Genomic DNA, 24,406 nt, shown 5'->3' with positions numbered 1-24,406 from the left:
CATGCCTGTTGTTTTCTTTATTAAAGTTTTGATTTTGTTATATTTTTATTTAAATATTCTTCAAGTAAGTTAACAACATCTGATGCACATCCCCAGAATAAAGTGAGGCCGCTACCTCCTGAAACAGTATAAGAATGTAATATTGTCTTATCTGTGGTATAATTAATAGTATGTGAAAATGTTACACTAAACCATCTAGTTTCAACTTCAGCAGAGCACTATTGTGATCCTGAGCTCCTAAATAAATAAAGAAAAAAAGCAAAGCATGTTCCATGTTTCAATACATTTATATTGAATAGTATCCAAATGAATCGAAATAAACTCATGAATACAAAATGTTATATTACACGGGCATCAAATACCATACAAAAATGTGACGAATCGATTGATTATTTATAATAAGAGTATTATAGTCTGTATAAATTCTACAACAATCTACAAATTCCTATAGCCTAATAATATCTATTTAATTATTCTATAAAGGTGGTACTCTATAGGTAAATGACAAGTATACACAAATGTTGAGTGTATACTGTTTGCTGTTTTAATCAATACCTTTATACTACTTACTTAGTACATAAAAAAATTATAACATTGTAAGTATCCTTACAATGTTATAATTTCTATAACATTATATACAATACTAAATATATTTTATCAATAGTATATAGATAGAATAACACATCACTTGCATAGTCGCACTGGCGTGTGTTTGCTAACGGTTTGGGCTAGCGGGACACTAGTGGCGTATGAAAAAATTTGTATGAGTTCAGGTCAGTTAGGCCATTGTGAAAAATTCACCAGGAAATTTTCACGATGATTTCTAGGGGGTACCGCGTGGAAGTCAACCTGAACCCATTCCTAGCAATGGTGGCAAATTCACTAGAAACTTGTCACGATGCAGGTCAACCTAACGTACTATGTTATATTGCTAGCAATGGGTTCATTAGTCCACACTACTAACCATCCATTTCCCACTGCAGATTAGGTAAAAATTTCGAATTAGTTTGCTTAATTTTGACGAGTATAGAACCACGCTATCTTTACTAGTCAAAGTATACTCACCGTGTCCATAATTGTGAATGTACAATTTACCATCCTTCACTTCTTTCTCCAGTCTCACTTCAGTTCTACCAGGTCTGAGTCCCACCCAGTGGTTCACCAACTGTGCATGCTTTAACCAAAAAAATACTCATATCTATAGGTCGATGGTTCAGATCCGGCTCGAAGGACCACAGTTTTCGGGTTGTACCGAAACTGTAACAAATTCTGATAGGTAGTGATAAATGATAATGATAGATGTTAGAATTATTAGAACAATTGTTAGAACTGTATATGACAACTTATAACTGATTATGACATATAACAAAACCGTGAGCCCGCGGTTTCACCCGCATGTTTATTCCCTATAGGTTGTCCTGATGTTTCATCAAATACCGTTTAGTAGTGTTTGCGTGAAAAAGTAACAAACATCCATAAATCCATCTATACTTACAAACTTTCGCGTACATAACATTAGTAAGAAGAGGCTATTTTTGCTGTCTATACTCATATAGAAATAAGCGTATAAATATACCTGCAATGAGGGTATAATTTCCTGACAACCGCTCATAATTGTTTGTCTGTCTTGTTCATTAATTTGCCTGTTGTAATTGTTTTCCTGATGAGTGCCTCCAAGTACGCAGATATTTACACTGAAACCCAAGAATAAATTTATTCATTTAAGTGATTCCCAAATAAATTTAACCTTTAACAAGTTTAGTCGTACCGGGTACACCAATCTGACATAAATACATCTTCTGTCTGTTCTTTAGTATGCATAAAAAACATGTTCTGCTTAGCTTGGGAATAGATGGCGCTGTGTGGTTTGTACTGGCTGTTAGGTATGATAATAAGGACTATATATATATTCAGGTTTGTTGTGTATTATATTTTATTATTGTGATATAAATAATTAATAATGAACCGCACGACATTAATCGGTATGTATGCTGAAGAAACCATTTATTTTGTAGTTTTATTTTCCCGCGCAAACGTAATGCACCACAGATGCATAATATTGCACGGCACACAGCCGCAGTAGGAGGACGAGCGCGTTATGGCTTTATGCGCGATGTTACCACTAGTATGAATATTAACGTAGGGTATTATTATTATGTTTATAACTATGTTGATGTAAAAGTCTTACTTGGGTATGATGTAATTTTCACGATCATTGTCTATTATTGTGTGATTGATCCATGGTGCCGAAACCTGTATACAAAAGAAGGAAAGCGTTAGTAAAAGTACCTAGCTGTAATAAACAATATTTTTCAAGATTGTTATTATTGGGGACTTCCTGAGAATGTACCATGTTGTACCTTGACCTCAAACCATTTATGAATTTGTAGTGTTGTTATCATCACCACTGTAGCGTTATATATCAAATCAAATCAAATCAAATCAAATTTATTTGCACTAAACATAGTTTACATTGCCCATTATGTTTTGCCTCATTAGGCAGCAAAATATATAAATTTTAAATATTATTTAATTATTCAATGGTCATCAGAGAATTATAAATACATATTATTATTATTACACAAAAACATTTGTCGAGTAACCAACTATTTAATTTATATGTCAATCGTCCTCGTGGAAGTGTCTTTATATCATCTGGTATTTTATTATAAATTTTTATCGCCATATGGAAGACATTATTTTTGACCATACTTAATTTCGTTCCATGTATGTACAGCTTCGTTCCTACTCTCGATCTTTGACTTCTTTGGCTCATTTCTTTATTTTTAGGAAATATATCTGGATTTTGAATTACAAATAACACTATTTGTTTAATGTACATTCAGTTAAGGTCATTAATCTATAATAATCCCTATAGTGGAGTCCGCACATAGCCCTAACATTTTTTCAATTTTAAAGACTTTATCTGTGTTTGTTCCATTATTATTACTGTAGTGTTGATGTGACATACAATACGCATTTAACGATGTGATGCAAAAGACGTCGTAAGGCGAAAACTAAACGATTTAATTTATTACATACTTTATTAATATGTATCTCCCAATTAAAATTTTGATCCAACCATACGCCAAGGAATTTAATAGATAACACTTTTCTATCTGTTTATCATTGAATTTAATATCTAATTTTAGAGGGATTTTAGTGGTGCATATATTTTGTTTTCTGACAGTCATATTGTTTTCATTTAGCCATGCTACAATTGTCTTTATTGTATTATTAATTTCTAATTCGAAAGTTTCTTTATTATGTCCCTTAATTATAATTGTCGTGTCGTCAGCAAAAAGTATTGATTCATGCAGTGTACTATCTGGTAAGTCATTTATGTATATTGAAAATAATAATGGAGCTAAGATGCTGCCTTGAGGTTTTTCATTTTCATTTTTCCTGTAAGCTGATTTGAATTTTATTTTATTTGTATTATTAATAATTTTTGTTATTTCTGTACATTGATATCTGTCCTTTAAGTAAGTTTTGAACCATTCATTTGTCGTACCTCTGATTCCGTATTTGCATAATTTGTTCAACAATTTATCATGACTTACAAAATCGAAAGCCTTTCTCAAATCAAAAAATAGCACAACCACTGGAACACTCGTGTCTAAACCTCTTGTTACTGATTTGATCAGCTTAAATATTGCCAGTAGTCGATTTATTTTTCTAGTTTAGAAATTGGTCAATTCGTTTGTACATTGCTCGCTCAAAAATTTTAGAAAAAATAGGTAAAAGTGCTACCGGTCTGTAGTTATCTATTAATAATTTATCTCCCTTTTTGTGAAGTGGTTTAATAATTGAATATTTCAACCTCTCTGGAAATATACCTTGCGAAAAAGAAAGGTTATATATGATATGTATTTCGCGCTTTTCTTAACTATATCTGTTGTAACGTTATCGTAACCTGGTGATTTAGAATTTTTCAGTGCCATAATTATCTGAAAAATTTCATCCGGTATTGTTGGTCTTAAAAAGATGCTTGGTAGTATGCTATCGAACTTTATAACATTGGAGAAATTTTGTGTTTTGCCAGCTGTTTTTTCTATAAATTGGTTGTTGAATACTGCTGCAATTTTATTTGGTTCTGTTATTGTAAACCCATCACTGAGAATACTTCCAATACAATTTTCTTCTGTTTGTTGAGCCTGATGTGATTGAATTAATTTCCATGTAGCTTTACACTTGTTCCTGGATTTATATATGTATCTTCCGTTACCAATTATTTGTGATTGTAAAATTATATGATGTGATGGTGGTGTCACTTGTTTCCTGTAGCATCTAGATAGTGAATATACTGGTGTAATAAATAAACTACATTAGTAAGTTTATTTGGTAGTGTACTACATGGCTTATCAATAACGTATTGATCTAATGAACGTTATATATATATAAGCTATGTTATGTGGAGACGTAAATAAATGGATGGGTGCCGAGTGGTAACAGAAATCTTACAAGTGTAAGCAAAATTTATTATTTAATTTATTATAAAGTTATACTTTTCTCTGGGTATGCATTGGATAAGTAGGTATACTTTAAATTACATGTATGCAAAATATCAGCACAATCATGGAGGATATCTGCTATAAGTTTCAGTCTCGATGTTTAAGCCTAAGAAATACAATTCACTTGCAATGTGCAATTGTGTTTTTTTCTACCTAATAATTAGTCAATTAGACTTAGCTTTTATCAGATTTGATCGCTTTTGCAAGTAAAACTTTTGTAAGTATGCTATTAATGTACCTTATGTAGGTATATAAATACGAAGACATTACCTGTTTATCTTACTAATTGAGATTAATCGTCTACAAACCTTGGCAATTTGTCCTCTTATCGGGAACACCGCGTTATCAGGCACAATATATCTTGATCCCAAACCTGTGCAGTTGATTATGACGTCGTAGTCTCGTAGTATGTCGTCGTTCAGTGACGTCACTTTAGCTTTAACTACCTTTCCGTTCATGTTCTTGAAACGACTTTGCATGTAGTTTATCATTGAAGACGGCAGTACTACAAATGTTGAGAACGTTTCTCCGGCACTGAAAATTAATATCAGCATTTTTGTAGATACTAGATACTGCGCTACTACTGAGGTAGAATGTGAAAAGCCGTCTGCGAGAGTGCCTTAGTCTCAGGATGATGGTCCAGATCTTATTCACAGTCGCTATAAACATGAGACCACACCATGGGATTTTTCAAGAAGGGTTAAGGTTTCTTAAGGGTCGGTAACGCGCACGTAACACCCCTGGTGTTTCAGGCGTCCATAGGCTACGGTAACCATTTACCATCAGATGGCCGTATGCATGTCTGCCACCATAGTAGTATAAAAAAAAATTCTATTGTTATTGTTGTCAACTTAAATTATGTGCATAATTAAAAAAAAAGTTTATCATTGTTTTTGTCAGTTGCATAATAGAATGCACTCTGTGCCAGACCACAATAAAAAATGTACCTATAGCACAATTATATTTTCCGAAACTAGATAATACACCAACGTGTCAAGTCATAAAAAGAGAAAAAAAATGAAAAAACGGTCATGAGTGAATTGACGGGTCCATTTCCCAATAAAGTCTTAATAATTTGATTTTTTGTTTTATTTCAAAGAATATCCAGTTCCCGCACACGTGAACTCGAGGTTGGTAGGTTCACTCACTAAAAATAAACCCCATACGAACCTATAAGCAGAGGAATATAATTCGCTAAGGTAGATCAACTGCTTCTCCCGTAGTTCCTGGTAACCGAATACCTTACTAGCCCACTGTGGTCGGCTGAATCTCTCCTTGTGTTTATATAACGAGTACATGGGCATTAGATTTACATCATAGCCACCTTCCCGCCACAACCCATGTATAAATCTATATGTTTCAATCCCCCATTTCCTGAAAATAGCCAAAACGTTCAGAATAGGTTTCTTCCATAATAAATTTACATATAATATACTAGCTGTGCCCGCGGCCCGCGGTAAGTGCTCAACTAGCTGATCCGCGCAACTTCTTCTGCAACACATTTACTTGACCAATTTACAAAATATCTTTTTAAATTATAGCCTATGTGTTATTCTGATGTATAAGCTATATTATTGTAAAATTTCATCAAATTCAGTAGTCTTTGACTGAAAGTATCATAAACATCCATCCATATTCACAAACTTTCGCGTTTATAATATTAGTAAATTTGACTCAAATTGATCAGTCTCTGATCAACTTGAGTTGTTATTATATATTGCTATCTTTAGAGTGGCAGGCGTTAATAAACTCACATGAGCAAATGTTCAGGAGTATTCCCGCAGAGATAGGGATACCATAATCCACCAGACCCGTCACCTGTCGTGTTTGGGGAGAATTCCTCGGAAATTAGCACCACCTAGATGAATAAACGAGAGCGTTACTGTTTATGTTGTAATGACGGACTAGGGCTAAAGCGGGCCCTAGCTGACATTGTTATTCCGGGCCGGACAATATCAATTAACTATTCGGCGTAATTTGGAGACATTTCAGCAATAATTATTAATATCACGTTTTTCTGCTATTTTTTTATTGGGTTGTTTGGGCTAATGTCAGGTGCCAGTAGCACCTGTAGCACTGCGACCTACATAGATTTAATGTGCTCGCCCTTTTTAGAGTTCGCTACCTACACGTCAGGGACAAGAATTGAAGGATATTCTTAAGAGCGATGGTTATTATCTCCTCGCGAAAGAGTATAAACTTTTCAAAGGAGATATTTCGTTTATGTATGAGTGGGCTACAACGACATAGGATGTGTAGTGGCGTTTCCTCTTCAGGTTTCTAATAATTGAACCCATATTTTTGGACCCCAATAATCACGGGCACGTATGCACATATGTACATTGTACACACATACTCTTTAGTACATTGATATTACTTTTTATACTTTCCAAGCCTGCTACTGACTGGAATAATACAAACTTAAAATTTTAAGTAAAGGTTACCATTACCGTAGTACATTAGTGAAAACTGCATCCAAATTGGTCACACCGTTACTGAGATTAGCGCGCACAAACAAACTGACAAAAATTCTAATTATCACTAGTTTGGATTCTGTTACGTTGATGAAGTCTCCCAATAATAGATTTTCTCATATATCTTTCACTAGCTGTGCACGTTGTTTCGACGGCATAGAATTTACAGTCTGTGTTATTCTGATGTATCTGAACGGATTTTTATGAAACTTTACAGTAATATATATGTCAAGTTACATGTGCGAAATAATAACAAACATTTATCCATACTCACAAACTTCGCCTTTATCTATAATATTAAATAGACTAGTAAGATGTTCGTTCCGACTGCCATCAGTTACATTTTTTAGCACATTCATTGATTATACCGTACCCGGTACCCTGTTCAATTTTACAGCAGACTCCTAATGATCATAGTAATAGAATAGGCTATCAACATAAAGTACGTAATGTTTTCCTACTACTTAGTAGATAATATAATTACAGAGATTAACGCCGTCAAAGAAATTGACTCTTCAGATACCAGCATGTTTTCAAATTTCTATCCTTACTATATTTCCTATTATGTTATGGACATGGTTTTGTATATTAACTAGCTACTCACACCGGCTTCGCATGGGTGCACATGTATAATATATAAACCTTCCTCTTGAGTCACTCTACCTATTAAAAAAACCGCTTCAAAATCAGTTGCGTAGTTTTAAGCATACATAAGGATAGATAGCAACAGCGACTTTATTTTATACTATGTACTGATACATTAAAAGCAGTGTACCTAGCGAGACATTAATATCACAATCATTTTGTCTTTATAATTACTTACATCAGCATCCTTAAAGCGTTCTTTAATTCTCACCGCACTGCTGAAACCATTTATACCACCACCAATTACTCCTATTTTAACCATTTTTTACATCAGTAATAAGTACCGATTTAATTTTCCTTATTGTAAGTTTCAATAAAAATTGAGAACACAATCGAGTATCTAAATGCAGTTTGTAATAGTCTATAAGAGTATTATTTACTTGTTTGTATTTTTTTTATCAAGAGTCAAAGGTGAGTCCATAACCTATCGATAGCTCTCATTGATAAATAGTATGAGAATAGTTGGAGAGAAAAATTTTATATATTTCATATACATTTGTTACGGACAAACTTCTCAGTTAAAAATTTGGGTCAACATTGCTTATGTACCTACTCATGTGGCTATGTAATTGATCACCATCAGGCAGGCCATATACATCTTATATACCTTGCGTATTATTTTCATACCTACCACAGTACATTGACTAAGTTCAATATTTCAAGTATGAGCAACTCAAACCTTTTCATCCATACTAATATTATAAATGCAAAAGTCTCTGTGTGTCGTTTTCAGGCGCTTTCGCAATATTTGGTCAAAGTCACTATTCCACGCCGACGAAGTCGCGGGCACAGCTAGTTCCATATAAAAGCAACTGTAGAGAGCCGTTTGTATCTACAAAATGAGAATGTCAGGTAGTTATCTATTCTCTGGATATATTTTGTTTTGGTGAAAAGACTTGCATCTAAATCAATAAAAAAGTACATTCCCAAACTATGAAATCGGGGTGAATGCCATACCAGAAGAAAACAAATAATCAATGTCATAATCTCTTGAGTAGTATATTCTTTGGTCATAATGTTGTCAGTACTTACAATTCGTACTTGTTGGATGAGTAAACTGACGGAATGATTGACATCTCGTTAGTACAGTAGGTGAGCGAGTAAGTGAATGATTGTTTGTTTCAAGTATTATGATCCTTGGTTTGTTTTGATTTTTTAAATGCCGATTTCATAAAAGTAGAAAAGGTGTTGCAATTTATATTCCATAAACATGAAGTAAGTTGGAATGTGGTTTTTTTATATACTTATTATTATAAAATGTTTTGTGTTTCCATAACAGGTTATTTAATAAATATTTTGATTTTAGGTTAACAGTGGACGGTTTGTTGGTTTATTTTCCTTACGATTATATTTATCCTGAGCAGTATGCATATATGTTGGAATTAAAGCGAGCATTGGATGCAAAGGTAACACAACAATAATTCTTACCTATAGTGGATTTTTCCCCACTAAATATTGAGAAATGTACACTGTAAGCAATCACATGCAGGGAAGAAAGAATCTTGAGATAGTACATATAAAATTTCAATTTCATGTTCAATGCACAATTTGCTGCACTCGCCTGCGCTAAGTGTATATGCTGGCGAGGCATCACTGTAGCATGAGCATATAATCAGTTCAGTCAAGTTGCTAAGATTGACTTTAGCAATTTAACTAGCAACTAAGTTCTTCTTCTATTCTTTTCTAGTTCTATTATTAACAATTCTTTCTCAGTTATATATATCAAAACAGTTTATGTTATAAATTGATACTTGACTAATATTTTTTTTATTTTCAGGGCCATGGACTGCTGGAGATGCCATCAGGCACAGGAAAAACTATATCACTACTCTCCCTAATTGTCGCTTACATGTTACAGAACCCTCATCATGTCAGGTAATAATGTAATGAAGTCATTTCAAAGATACAGTCCACAATCTGCAATTCATATAATTTTTAACAACCTTATATTATATACTGTATTATTAAATAAATAAAATGTTATAATAATTCAGTACATTTTCTTTATTTGAATCTGACCACCTACACATTCTAAATTTATATGGTTCTCTACAAAATCTGAATTAATTTTCTATGCATAATAAGATAAATATGTAAATTTAAACTTACAAGGATTATTTAAAAGAGCAACACACAAGTTTCTTGCTCATTCTTCTTGTGCTAAGACAGGTTTCCGAACAAGTGGTAGATAAAAAAAAATTTTATTAATTCAAAAGTGCTTAAATTAAGTTTATCTGAATAAATGATTTTCTATTCTATTCTATTCTAATACTAAACCCTCTGTGCTAATGGTTTTATTTGGATGAGCATATATGCATATATAAAACACCAAGTTGTGCATCTCAAGACCTTGGAGGAACTTGGGTATGCCAGAAGTGGAGAATAATATAATTATCTATTTCAGAAAGCTTATATACTGTTCCCGTACTCTGCCAGAAATAGAAAAGGTATTGGAGGAATTAAAAAACTTGATGAAATATTATGAAAAGAGCCAGGGTGAGATTCCTAGTCTTACGGGGGTAGTGCTCAGCTCTAGAAAGAACTTGTGCATCCATCCTGAGGTGAGAATACATTCTCTGATACCAAACTATTTAATGATACATCATAATTGCTATCTGTTTAAAATTCATTCATAATTTAAAAGACTCACTCTTGTTGTATACTTATGAAATTTTACACTGGCATTATTTACATGAAAATTCAGAAAATTATAGAAAACCAGGTTTTATTTATTTTAATTGAGTTCCTGATACTTTGGCATTTTATATAACCGCTATGATCACAGGTAAACTGAAGGGTAGGAGGTAGATGGTAATGTTAATTAGAAATAAATAAAGTAAGATACCATGATTTTTTTAATTTTACACACTCCCAACATTTTTTAACCAACTCTCGAGAGGATGATTTAATTGTGTTGTATTTTTCACAATCTATGAGAGATTGGTCCTATATAAACTATTTTATTACTTTTGTGGCAGAAAGTGTATTTGTATATGACTTCATGTTCTTATTATACAAATAATAATTTTTAATTTTAATTTTAGGATCACACCTACAATCCTAAAATAAAAACTTCATATAGATCATAATATGATTCTTTTTTCTACTGTCTTCATAGGTGTCGCGAGAAAGAGAGGGCAAGCTTGTAGATGGTAAATGTCATTCATTAACAGCGAGCTACATACGGGACAGGAATGCGCACGACTCTACTGTGCCTATTTGTAAGTTTTTACACTATTCCCACTAATATTATAAAAAATATAATATGAATGAAATTAAATGAAAAACTGTTTATTTTTCTTGCATTAAAAAAACAATTATGTAAACTAATATGTATACAAATATAAAAACCATTTACAATAAGGTACAGAGGTAATACTGGAGGTCCTTATCCCTAAATAGATTTATTTCAGTTTAAGGTAAACATAATAGAAACATACAGCTAAATTGTTTTTCCTGCATAAATATAAGCCTATATAGTACTCATAACTTTAGTAAATCTAAATATAATCCATAAAATATGAATATTTAATGATACCATTACAATAATTATAAAAGATTTTTATATTGATAATAATAGGATATTACCAATGGAAGGTGATAGGATGAAAAGGTCAAATCAGCTAGCCCACTATGAAGAGGAAACGCCGCTACACATCCTATGTAGTTTTAGCCCATTCAAGCATAAACAAAATATCTCCTTTCAATAATAAACACTCTATCCTGAGGAGACACAGACAATAGCTCCTAAGAATATCCTTCAATTCTTATTGAATGACGGATGACGGATCTAGGTAGCGAACATTGAATAAGGGCAAGCACAATAGATCTATGCAGATCGCAGCTGACGATAACCCAAAACCCTCAATAAAAGAAAATTGCCTACTGTGGCAAATTCCATAAGAATAGATCATGATGATTTCCAAGGTTTTTTTATAACTATAAAACGTGTAATTCATTTCCTGGCACCTATAAACTTTAATTTACAAAATTTATTCTCTTATTTATTTCCTCAATTTCGAATTTTGATTTTATACTTCGTGTCTTATAATTTAGTAATTAAATAGGTCAATTTTACGAGGGTTTCAACCGCGAGGGCAAGGAGTCAATGCTACCGTTCGGCGTGTACACACTAGATGATCTCAAGCAATATGGAGCTGATAGAAATTGGTGCCCTTACTTCCTCTCACGATTTGCTGTATGTATAACTCATTATAATATATATTACGAAAAACGGCTATATGTTATTTTATATGCGATCCAATTGGCAGCGAAAGGTATACCAGCGAAATTTCTAAAATCCGCCTGCGCTAACGGTTTACTCTGGCAGGGCACCAGTGGGGGATAATAAGATGAGCATGTGGTCTGGTTTGTTAACCCATCGTGGTAAATTCATTATGAATTTATCATGATGATTTCCAGGGGGAACCACGTGGAGGTCAATCTGACATGGTACATTGTCAGCAATGGGGTTATTAGTCCACATTACTAAGAAACCCCTTCCACGCAGGTTGAAACGATGCATGTTAAATGATGAGAGTGAACTGACAAAATGAAAAAATACATTATAATATTGGTCCTATATATTAAATAACAACTGTAAAATATAAGGAGGGGTGACACTGTTTGTGCAGTCCTATGTATACAATATTTAGTTTTTCTTACTGGACTTAACAGATTGCTAGTATTCCTGATACGATTACATTGGAGCATCTTGGTAACTATGTCCCATAGAGTCATTAAAAATGTATATGTTTACAGATAATCCATGCAGATATAATAGTATACTCATATCACTACCTACTGGACCCGAAGATAGCTGAAGTGGTGTCCAAGGAGTTGAATCGCGAGGCGGTGGTGGTGTTCGACGAAGCGCACAACATAGACAACGTGTGTATCGACTCGCTCAGCGTTAAAATCACCAGACGGACCATAGACAAGAGTACAACCGCTCTGCAGCATTTGGAGAAGACTGTCGCAAAGTAAGTAAAGATTTATCAGAGCTTTCCTTTGTTTTTAAATAGGGTTTAATTGCTTTAATTGTGTGCAGGTGTCGAGATGAGTCTATTATTTTTAAAATTATATTTTCGTGTAAGTTCCACAGAGGTCATGAATAATACTTAATAATAAATACCAATAATATTAAATAAATACCTATTTTAAATAAACTCATGAATTAACTCACTTCTTTAAGTCAACTCATGTCAGTGAAATCTACCAGGATTCGAGAGGAGGACGCAGCACGATTGACGTTGGAGTATGAGCAGCTGGTGGAAGGTCTTCGGGAGGCAGCTATGGCTAGGGATGCAGATGCCATCCTCGGAAACCCTATATTGCCTGATGAAGTTCTAAATGGTATCCAATAAATCATTTTTTTGAAGTATGATAATGGATAGGTGCTGATATGGCTGATAAGTGCTGGATAAGATGAGTAGAAGGTCGGGTCCGTTAGACCATCGTAGCAAATTCACCAGGAATTTATCACTATAGTTTACTTTCGTGGAGAACTGACACCGTTGACTACACCGTTACCAATAGGATCATTATTCACATCACTCCCCTTCATCCCGCAATATAGATATTATTTTACTGAGTGTTGTTTTTAATAAAAGCTCGTGAACTATGGAGTTCTTTATTACCATAACAAACTCAATGGTTCACGAGGCTGTATACGATTACCACCATATGGCCACGTCATAGATTTTTTACCACAATGGTGGCGAATAGTACGAACATACGGCCCATCTGATGGTAAACGGTTTCCGTACGGTATATAAAAAAAAAATAACATATAATTTTTATTGTAAAAATTATAATCAAATTTGTCGTCGTAAGACTAAGTAATTTGTTGTTCAATCATTACACAAGGTAATTAATAAATTTAAAATATTTTGGGCTGATAATAATAAGACTGCCTTAGTGGTCTAGCGATTAAGCCTTGGTTCCGATAATCGCGGGTTCGATTCCTCGTATGGTGCAAACATTTGTATTTATGAGTATGATTGTTTATTATATATTTACAAAATAATATGTAATTAAGTATTTATATTACTTCTCTATTACCCATAACACAAGCTCTGCTTAGCTTGGATCTAGATGGCGCTGTATCATGCATATATAATCAACAGACAATATACACCGTACTAATATTATAAACGTGAAAGATTGTGAATATGAATGGATAGATGGATGTTTGTTACTCTTTCACGCAAAGACTACTGAACGAATTTTGATGAATCTTTCCAGTAATATAGCTTATATATCAAAATAACACTTGGGCTATAAATACCATGCAGGAAAAACCGCGGGCACAGATAGTAATGTTTATAATTACATCGATTACTTTCAGAGGTGGTGCCTGGTAATATAAGGAACGCAGAACACTTCTTATGTTTCCTGAGGCGGTTCATTGAATACTTGAAAACTAGGCTCAGGATACAACACGTGGTGCAAGAATCGCCTGCAGGTATGTATGTTTATCCTTTTCTATGATATTGTACAGTATTTAAATATGTATTACAATGAAGAGCGAATTCACACTACACATTTTTTTTTTGTTTTATTTATCCTTAATGGAAAGGCAAAGAGATAGCAGTATTTTTGATAGCTCTCTTCCAGTATTGGTTGTATATCTACTACTTAAACCTTATGACCTACTTCGTCAAGAACCTGGGAGTTTCAAATAATACAGTCGAGAGACAGATTAGAAGTGTGTATTTAATTGAGATGTTAGTCTTTTATACAAATTGACGTGTCATGCGTACGCAGCAGGTAACGACAGCTTGAAGGTTGCGACAGCTGCATTGCTAATGGGTTTCATGTGCTGTGCGATAGAGTGGTACAATGCAAAAACTACTGAATGGATTTTAATGAAACTTCAATAATATAGCTTGTACAGGCTATAAATTTGACATGATCACCGATAGTAAATCAATGTAAGTTATGACTGTATTTTATTAACAGGTTTTCTAAAGGATGTAGCGTCTCGGGTATGCATCGAGCGTAAGCCGTTGAGGTTCTGCGCGTCCCGGCTGACTTCTCTGATGAGGACCCTCGAGATACCGGACCCTTCCAACTTCTCCTCGCTGACCCTCGTGGCACACCTGGCCACGCTCGTATCCACATACACCAAGGGCTTCACCATCATCATAGAGCCATTTGATGATAAAACACCGACCGTCTCCAATCCTATATTACATTTTTCGTAAGTCCTGTTTTAATATCTCACATTTATTGACGGCCTCGGTGATCTAATGAATAGGCGGGGAAAAGTGTTGGGGCAATTGATACGACACGACGAACTAATTAATAACATTATCGAAGGAAAAATAGATGCAAAGAGAGGAAGAGAAAGACCAAGACACAGCTATATCAAGCAAGTTAAAGAAAAAGTTGGAGTCGTGTCGTATCACCAGCTAAAAAGACTGATAGAAGATCGTTGAAGGTGGCGGGAGCTCCACCGACAAGAGCACAGCTCTTAAATTATGAAGGAACGGTGGTCTAACGGTTTAGCACACCGCTTTACTTCCGATGGCCGCGGGTTCGATTTCTCGCACGATACAAACATTTGTATTCATGAGTATGATTGTTTGTATCGGTCTGGATGTTTTCTATGTATATTATGTATGTATTTAGAAAAAATATCTAAGTATTTATATCAGTTGTCTAGTACCCATAACACAAACTCTACTTACCGTAATACTAGATGAAGCTGTGTTAATTGTCCAGGGTTATTATTATTATTACATTCTTTCATATTTTTATACCTGATTCCAAGCAACAAAAAGTCAAGAAAAAGAGTTAAAAAAGTGAATTACTGTTTACTATTTCTTTTTGCACTATTTCATTCATCTGCTTTGGTAAAAAGGAGTGGAAATTGGTAAGTCTGACTGACCTGACGTCGTGCTCATGTTAACATCCTCCACTGATGCCCCAACAGCGTATATAGTCAGCATTACGTCACCATTAAAAAAATGTTTGTGTACCAAAGCTTAGTGCTATTATAATCGCGTTCCAGATGTATGGACTCATCAATAGCGATGCGGCCAGTGTTATCCAGATTCCAAACCGTCATCATAACATCAGGTAATTACTTATACTTATACTTATTAGCTTCTAAATATTATTAACACTTTACTTGCTAATCGAAGATTTTTTCCCCTAAACAACTTATATTTTTTCTAAAACTGTAATTCACAATCCACCATATTTTTATTAATTTTTAACAATCAGCGCCATCTTTTGAAGGCAATGAGATAGTACAAACTAATCAATATTTAAGGGATCCTAAATAAGTACTCCGTTATGAATATATAAAGTTTTAATGCATTGATTTACAGGAACTTTATCACCGCTGGACATGTACCCCAAGATCCTAGACTTCAACCCGGTGATCATGAGCTCGTTCACCATGACGCTCGCTAGGCCCTGCATATTACCCATGGTATTTTTATTTTTTTATTGAGGCGTTTGGGATGTAACTAGGTTTTTTTTATAATGTATGATAAAGTAATCGTGCACCCACCTGTGTTGAGAGCAGACCCTAGCGAGTCACCAGTGGTGCATGACAAGATGAGCATGAAACCAGGTCAGTCATCTCATCATGGTGAACCCCCACAGGAATTGATCTAGACAGCTATCTCTTGGAGGCAATAATATTTGAGGTATATAATATGAGCTAATTTCCCAATACTAACAATCCTTCCTGCCTTAAAATAAAACATGTTTTTAATCCATATGATTTTGCAGATAGTGGCAAAAGGAAGTGACCAAGTCGCGATATCGTCCAAATATGAAACCAGGGAGGACGTGGCGGTCATAAGGAACTACGGGCAGCTTCTCGTTGAAGTAAGTTCATAATAACATCTACTACTATGTTTTCATACATTCTACTCAAGACTCGAATTTTCATTAATGGATGGATTGTGTGAAAAATGATACGTATAAAAGGAGAGTAAGCTCAGATATGACGGTCGATAGATATCACTGGAATAATCAATGGATAAAAGCAAATCAATGGTAATGAATAATAATATCTCAGGACAATTCACACAGCGTCATCTAGTTCCAAGCTAAGCAGAGTTGTATTATGGACTACTAGACAGCTGATATACAAAAAAAATCCATGGATTTTTTTTATTTGATCAATCATATTCATTAATAAAAATATTTGTTCCGTGAGATGATTCTATCCCGCGACCATTGGTAGTAAGGCGATTTACTGAAACGCTAGACTACTGAGGATATACATATATATAAACGGCTTATATATATAAATTCCATAAAAATCTATATAAATATAATAAAAATCACTTAAGCCGTTTCGGATGAGGATGGTAGCTAACATTGTGACACGAGAATTTTGTATATAACATAATTAAATTTGTGACAGATATCGTCGTGCGTGCCGGATGGCGTCGTATGTTTCTTCACATCATATCTGTATCTGGAAAGCGTCGTAGGCGCGTGGTACGACCAGGGTAAGGAATTATTTATTTAAAGTTTATTGAAATTTTGTACAGTAGGTGAGGTTAATGCAATGCGTTTTCTACCAGCCAATATTTAGCCAACTAACAGGGACAATTTTATTTCTGGCAATCTTGTTTTATTTTATACTATAAACGATATATTAACTGTCTTAATATTATTTATGAATTCTGGATATCAGCTGGAGCTGAGAAAAAAGATTAAATAAATTATCAATAACTCTATCATTGTCTTTGCTCCGTAGTCAGATGCCCGCCATTTTGCAATTATAATTCATTATTACAGAAAGGCGCGAGAGCACGCACGATTGAAGGACGCCGGAATTCGCTAACTGGCGGCGCTCCCGGTCTTTCTCGTTCTCTTTGTGTACCTTTACATACTCTTTCTCGCGTCAAATCTTTACACGTACGATATTTCGAATCGCTTGAAAGAGCGTAGATGTTAAAGCAGCTAATGGCATAAATATGCAATAAAAACTCATGCAGACTACTTTGGTATAGTCTACCTTGGTAAAATCGGTTATCACTTTATGCCGCGACGGATATGGATATGCCGCTGATGCAAAGTGATAACCTAGCGGTTAATGTTCCTGTTATAAGAAAAATATAATTGCAGGTGTAGTGGCAAGTTTGCAGAGACACAAGCTGCTGTTCATTGAGACTCAAGATTCGGCTGAGACCAGCTTCGCTCTCATTAACTATATAAAGGTAACCTCTCTCTCAGATCTTCTGTTAGCCCCATTCATATACTGATTTTATTACTTTTCTTTATTATTCGTAATACTGTATAAGTAAATAATATAAATATCCCTCCGAGGGTGGGGGTGGGACGAGTGGTGTGGTAGCAGTACAGTGCGGGGGTTGCAGGCGTGCGAGTCGGGGCGGGGGGCGGTGCTGCTGTCGGTGGGGGTGGGGGTGGGGGGTAGTGTAGCAGCAGTACAGTGCGGGGGTTGCAGGCGTGCGAGTCGGGGCGGGGGGCGGTGCTGCTGTCGGTGGGGGTGGGGGTGGGGGGTAGTGTAGCAGCAGTACAGTGCGGGGGTTGCAGGCGTGCGAGTCGGGGCGGGGGGCGGTGCTGCTGTCGGTGGCGCGGGGGAAGGTGTCTGAGGGCGTGGACTTCGACCACCACCTGGGCCGCGCCGTGCTCATGTTCGGGATCCCGTACGTGTTCACGCAGAGCCGCATCCTCAAAGCCCGCCTCGAGTACCTTCGCGATCAGTTCCAGGTAACCACTGTCTATGCAAAACATATAGCGATAAAGTTTGTCCGCTCACAGAAAGTTTGTATGTTCGGGCTAATATTAGACACTACTGATCCGATTTTGAAAACTCTTTTACTGTTGGGTAAGCGACAATGAAAAACATTGCAAGACGGGCAAAATGATATATATATAAGTTGCGATGGTCGGCTAGTTAACAATAAATTTCAATACTCTAAGTCATTCTATACTTTTTTAATCTATTATCCAAAAAAAGGGTATATAATAAAGTACTTGCGAAATACACTGACTTTAGCAGAGCTTTTGATGTTATGAACCAAAATATACTTATTAATGAATTAGAATACGCTGGTATATGTGGCTCTTTGTTAAGATCAGGACCTGAGAAGACCAGACCAGCCCTAACCTAAGAACGAGCTCATTATGGTACGCGGATTTAACTTCAAAACAAGAGCAGTGCCATCAGACGTTCCTCAAGGCTCCCATCTTGGTCCTTTGTTCTTTTTGTTGTTTATTAATGATCTTCGTGAGACACCATATAAACTTTACGCCACGATTTTATAATCTAGAGTCATTAAATTGATGAACAATATTAAATACCTACAAAACGATATTAATATCTCTATTAATATAGCTATTTGACAGCCTCTATCTCTCTATCAGCCGCCAGTGATCTAGTGGTTTAGCACATCGCTTTACTATCCGATGGTCGTGGGTTCGATTCCTCGCACGGTACAAACATTTGTATTCTTGAGTATGATTGTTTGTATCGGTCTGGGTATATGTATAGATTTACAGAAAAAAATGTATCCATGTATTTATATCAGTTGTCTAGTACCTATAACACACTCTGCTTAGCTTGGGACTAGATGGCGCTGTGTGAATTGTCCTGAGATATTATTATTATAATTACAATATCTCTATATCTGATTTGTGTAATTTCTGATACATATCTCATACAACATTACAGATCCGCGAGAATGACTTCCTAACGTTTGACGCGATGCGTCACGCGGCGCAGTGTGTCGGCCGAGCGTTGCGGTAAGCCAGTGAACTGTTCTACCACTATTTCGTTACCCGACTGTTTTTTTATATGTACAATAACCGAGGCAAACTTACCTAAAAAAATGTTTGTTGGGGTACCTCAGTCACCTAGGCTATATGTCGCGGATTCGATTCCTCGCACGGTAATAACATTTGTTGTTGTTGATGTTATTTTATGTGTTCGATGATTTACAAAAAAATGTGTCTACATCAGTTGACAAGTACCCATAACTCAAGCCTGCTTAGCTTGGTACTAGATGGCGCTGTGTGAATTGCTCTGAAAGATATTTTATATATATATAAACATGTATTTATTATTGTTGGCAGAGGGAAGACGGACTACGGTATAATGATATTCGCTGACAAGAGGTTCAGCCGGTCGGACAAGCGCACAAAGCTGCCGCGCTGGATACAGGAGCACCTGAAAGACTCGCTGTGTAACCTCAGTACAGAGGAGGCCGTACAGGTAACACGCCGCTCATTTACAAAGAAAGCATTGGTGATGGCCAAATAGCTGTTACCCATCACTGTATTTTTTTTTAATAAATACAGTTACTACTTTAACCTGTGCAATTTCGTTCATCACACTTACTTGGGCACAGAAAACGAACTAATTATAATTTATCATTATAATTCGTTCGTTTTGCGTGCATAATTAGTTTGTATTATTATAACTCCGGGGGCAACAACCCCCTAGGAACGGGAACTAATCCCTTATGGGCAAATATTATATAATTCTAAAAAAAACTAATTATAACAGTACTTACAATGTTAACGTAATGTCCGACTTCGGGGACCCAATACATATATACTTGCTGAATATGGCTCAATAATAAAATAAACACAAAACTGACCACTAAAAACAGTTGTTGCTTTTTTTAATATAAAGGAAGGAAAAGGAAAGCTCCTTGCATCCTTTATATTAGTCAGTAACATCCCATATTTTTTTTAGATTTGCAAAAGATGGTTGCGTCAAATGGCGCAACCGTTCACTCGGGAAGACCAGCTCGGTGTGTCGCTACTAACGCTGCAACAACTGCAGTCCCAGGAACAACAGGACAAGATCGAGAAGCAGGTCGTACAGAAGTGACGACTTCTACACCTACGATAGAGACATACCAAAAGCAAAAGTAGGCTAATTGGCCATCATAAATAAGATTCTGTCGGACGACATACCCAGAACAGGCTGATTGACCATCATAAATAAGATTCTCTCGGATGACATACGTAGAATAGGCTGATTGGCTATCATAGATAAAATGTGACATTTTATGGACTGGCCGACTCATTTGTAATTATAACGTCATGAACGGACAAGTTTGACGGTAGGTCCTATAAAGTAAACATTATTTAACGGGTGGTTAAAGAGTGACAAACTTCGTATAAAAGTCCGCTGTGCATGTGATCAAAACAAATTGTAACATTTTTTTCATAAATAATAATAATAACTGTCACATAGCGCCATCTATCCCCAATCTAAACAAAGCTTGTGTTATGGGTACTAGATTGATTAAATTTTATCTAAATGCATGCATAATACAGATAGAAAATACGCAGACCGATAGAAAACCATCGTATTCATGAATACAGATGTTTGTTAACCACTAGACCATCGAGGTCGTCGGTCGATGACCAGCTATGATATAGGAATTGGGAGGAAATAACTAAAATTAGAGGACATAATGGATGACCACTTGCCAACAAGTAATCACAAATTCAAGCGAGTGAAAAGAGACTGACTTGGTTCGTGTAAATTTGCAATCGCTTGTAGCCGTCCATTAAGTCTGTTTTATGTAAAAAATTAAAAGTAAATTTGCAAGAGCTTGAGGCGCACTCACATAGGAATTGCGTTTAATTTAAAAAGTACAAAACCATGAGTCAAACCCGTAATCACATTTACGCGAACGATCCTGCCTACAACTACTACGCTAGTGTGTTAATGAATGCTGTGCATTCATTTGTTATTGTAAAACTGTTCAGTTTGTTGAACCCTTGTATCATTGGGTCTATGAATTTGTTAATAATACAATTTTTAATAAATAGAACACTTGATTTTCGTACGCGCGCTAGCTTTAAGTTCTTACTGTTGCTAATAATATAAGTACTAACAAGATTATATTGATCACTGTTGTACTATTAAAAGTTTCTATGAAAAGCTCTATTATTTTTTTTATTGACATTTTTGATGTACCCTGAACCTATTTTTTTTAACTGTAATGGAAAGCTGTCTAATGACCTGCTCGATAAAAACAATGTATTCGCCGCTGTAACTTGTACAGTACCACATAAAATACACTTTCTTTTGCATTTCATGCAACAATGTAGTACAGAGGAGAGGATTTGGCCAAGATAAGATAATTCATTTGCTTGTAGGTTTACAGTATAGATCTTACAAGTGGTTAGGGACAAATGTTCGCCTCATATTCAAGAGGCATGCAAATAACAAAAGTCTTAAAATTAATAAAACATTATTTTGTACCATAGTTTATTAAAAATGACAACGGCATTCCATACAAACAGTTTGAAAACTTTTACATATACAACTCGTTGGTGCATTCATATCTTCGAGCTATAACGACGTATAAAGTACTTTATTTTATCTGCTATTAAGTTGAAAATAAAATTAACAATTATCAATCGTTCACGTCATCTTTTACTAATAAAAGCTAAAAATAAACTTACATATATTAGAACACAACTCGATACGTCTTTCTAGATCGCCAATGCCATGAGTAATACTGGCTATAATTTTGTATGAGTATATAATTTTAACCTCTGAAAATATTTGTGTGTAATGTTTACTATCACAATCTAACGCGGCTAATAACATGTCAAACGTCACCTATACATACAAACAGTACGCTCGACTTCTTTAATTGCCAAACCTAAGGACTATGTTACCTCTGTGCTGCTAATTCCACTATCATGACTTACGTATTCATTCAAAATATGCAATATATTTATACGTATAATTAGTAAAAATCACGGGATCTTACCACGTATTATATTTATTTGGTTTACCCGTGATCATGGTGGTCATACTAATTATACGTATAAATAATGACCGCGTCAAGTTTAAAACATGCAATATATTTTATTGAATTAGTTGTGATTTTACGATCCATTTCAATACTTAACACATTTGTATTATTTTGTATAATTCCGCTACCATTAGCATGTGTGCGACCAGAAATATTCAGTGCGGAAACCTGAATGCTATAGGAAGCTTTCTTTATTGGTGATCAAACTCCGACAGTTATCGGATCTACATCCATATTGCCATATGTTTCGCTTCTAAAAGAGACTACATCAGGCAACGTCCATCCAAGCTCTATTAGTATGGATATGGTGTGGAAATCTAGTGTGTTCGGCGACCAGGCTACGCTAGTGATCAGCAATATAAAAGGTCATTCTAGTAACGGTGGTCAGGTTTCCCTACTGAATATTTGTGTTCTTACCCGTGCTAATAATAGCAGAATTATTAAACAAAATAATCAAGTTGCTTGGCGACACAAGTAAGTGAGTCTGAGGTACCCATGCTATATGTTGGACATAAAACTCCTTTGTTATATTGACATATATTGTTGTAAATATGTACGAAGTACATTGTAGTTTAAAAGCAATTATAACTATTGCAAATTAAATGTATGCTTTTAAATATTTTTATTTTTAAAAATAACACGTTTTAGTCTTAAGCAGCCGATACCACTGACAGTAATAACAACATTAATAAAAGTAAATATAATGTTGAATTCATTGACACGGAAAAATCATTTCCTAAGTTATATTAACAAGGGTACAATTCATTATCCGTATTTACACAACTAGTTTCATAAAAACAACTTAGGGGGCCATCCATGCCCACCCCGTATTTTGTCACATTCCCCCATTCCTAGTGACGTCACGTATTTTGCACCGAAAAACTAAAACAGCAACTTCGAAATTATTTTTTTAATAATGTCAACATCAAATCAAACATTTGAATATGTACTCAGAAACCACTGGAGAAGTCGCCCTTAGTCACATAATGTCACACTTTATCCCTTCCGCCCCGCTTACCGTGTGACGTCATTTAGATTTTTAACTTCTACCTTTGTCACACAAGGTCACATTTATCCCCTCCCCCCATACTGTGTGACGTCATTTAGATTTTTAACTTTTATCTTTGTCACATAATGTCACAGTTTATACCCTCCCCGCTTACTGTTGACGTCATTTAGATTTTTAACTCCTATCTTTGTCACATGTCACACTTCATCCCCTCCTTCTTACCGTGTGACGAGATTTATGGATGACCCCTTATTAATAAAATAGCTATATTCACGCATCATATTTAATAAAATATATTCATAAAACTGTGGTACAAGGACGCTATAATATTTATGTAAGCTTTATTTTGTTATATCTCTTCATGTATTTATTATAACAAAGTGTATACATAGAACTTTTGAATCGATACATCAGACTAAGCCGGGCCTGTCCTGCAGGAACCAGGAATAAAATACTATTAAAATTAACAACCACTCTACAGTCTAAGTCTAATTGTGAAAATTGCAGTCCCTTCTATGTACGCTCATTATTTCCTTACAGATGTAATTTTAAAGCCCACAAAATAGCAACAATTTCCAATTAGGAAAGCCATATATACTATATCACTCGAAATACAAAAACACTAAACATTACAGGGAAATGGGAATCAAAATCAATATTGAATCATTTGTATGCAAATACTAAACATTATTATAACGCTTTTATACAAACAATTCCATATTTAGTTGCATTATTCTTTATTAAATTTAATTCATTATTAATGAATTAAATTTAATACTTCACTTTTTCTTGTAAACTTCTAAATTTACGTATCGTACAAATTGTACATAAGAAAATGCGTTTATTGCACTATAAAATCTTATTATATAGTTAACGTTTTATTTACAGAGAAAATGAACAACCTCTGTATACGAACTATTCCGAAAACTTACACAGCAATTCGGGTTTGAGATGTAATAATGTTGTTATTAACACTAC

General features: G+C 35.0%; 2 protein-coding genes across 2 annotated transcripts; one reads left to right on the top strand and one right to left on the bottom strand.

Annotated features, from left to right (window-relative positions):
* Positions 1–5: 5 nt before the first annotated feature.
* LOC131854901 (D-amino-acid oxidase) lies at positions 6–8,023 on the bottom strand. The gene is made up of 8 exons (XM_059206083.1): positions 7,812–8,023; positions 6,269–6,372; positions 5,685–5,888; positions 4,823–5,048; positions 2,189–2,253; positions 1,577–1,694; positions 1,066–1,174; positions 6–118 (listed from the first exon to the last, which is right to left on the bottom strand). Exons 1-8 carry the CDS (start codon positions 7,893–7,895, stop codon positions 21–23), a joined length of 1,008 nt encoding a protein of 335 aa, XP_059062066.1. The 5' UTR covers positions 7,896–8,023; the 3' UTR covers positions 6–20.
* Positions 8,024–8,739: 716 nt separating this feature from the next.
* LOC131854878 (general transcription and DNA repair factor IIH helicase subunit XPD) lies at positions 8,740–21,531 on the top strand. Its single transcript, XM_059206059.1, has 19 exons — positions 8,740–8,848; positions 8,940–9,039; positions 9,411–9,508; positions 10,038–10,194; positions 10,752–10,854; positions 11,701–11,831; positions 12,395–12,615; positions 12,855–12,988; positions 13,983–14,099; positions 14,597–14,837; positions 15,651–15,718; positions 15,973–16,076; positions 16,382–16,480; positions 17,025–17,112; positions 17,735–17,826; positions 18,164–18,340; positions 19,305–19,375; positions 19,706–19,844; positions 20,331–21,531. Exons 1-19 carry the CDS (start codon positions 8,844–8,846, stop codon positions 20,466–20,468), a joined length of 2,283 nt encoding a protein of 760 aa, XP_059062042.1. The 5' UTR covers positions 8,740–8,843; the 3' UTR covers positions 20,469–21,531.
* The last annotated feature ends 2,875 nt before the right edge of the window (positions 21,532–24,406 follow it).

This window comes from Achroia grisella, unplaced genomic scaffold (genome assembly GCF_030625045.1).
Source record: "Achroia grisella isolate CSIRO2021 unplaced genomic scaffold, CSIRO_AGI_Agris_v1 utg1248, whole genome shotgun sequence".
NCBI classification, from domain to species: Eukaryota; Metazoa; Arthropoda; class Insecta; order Lepidoptera; family Pyralidae; genus Achroia; species Achroia grisella.
This window is presented reverse-complemented; position numbering and strand designations above follow the sequence as displayed.

Bases quoted from the DNA above. Each gene is read 5' to 3' on its own strand.
- LOC131854901 (XM_059206083.1), bottom strand. From the start codon at position 7,895: ATGGTTAAAATAGGAGTAATTGGTGGTGGTATAAATGGTTTCAGCAGT. The intron at 5,889-6,268 runs GTGAGTTTATTA...GGCTATTTTCAG, and splicing joins ACTCCTGAACATTTGCTCAT to GAAATGGGGGATTGAAACAT. The intron at 119-1,065 runs GTGAGTATACTT...ATACTGTTTCAG, and splicing joins CATTCACAATTATGGACACG to GAGGTAGCGGCCTCACTTTA.
- LOC131854878 (XM_059206059.1), top strand. The intron at 12,616-12,854 runs GTAAGTAAAGAT...GAAATCTACCAG, and splicing joins TTGGAGAAGACTGTCGCAAA to GATTCGAGAGGAGGACGCAG. The intron at 12,989-13,982 runs GTATCCAATAAA...GATTACTTTCAG, and splicing joins GCCTGATGAAGTTCTAAATG to AGGTGGTGCCTGGTAATATA.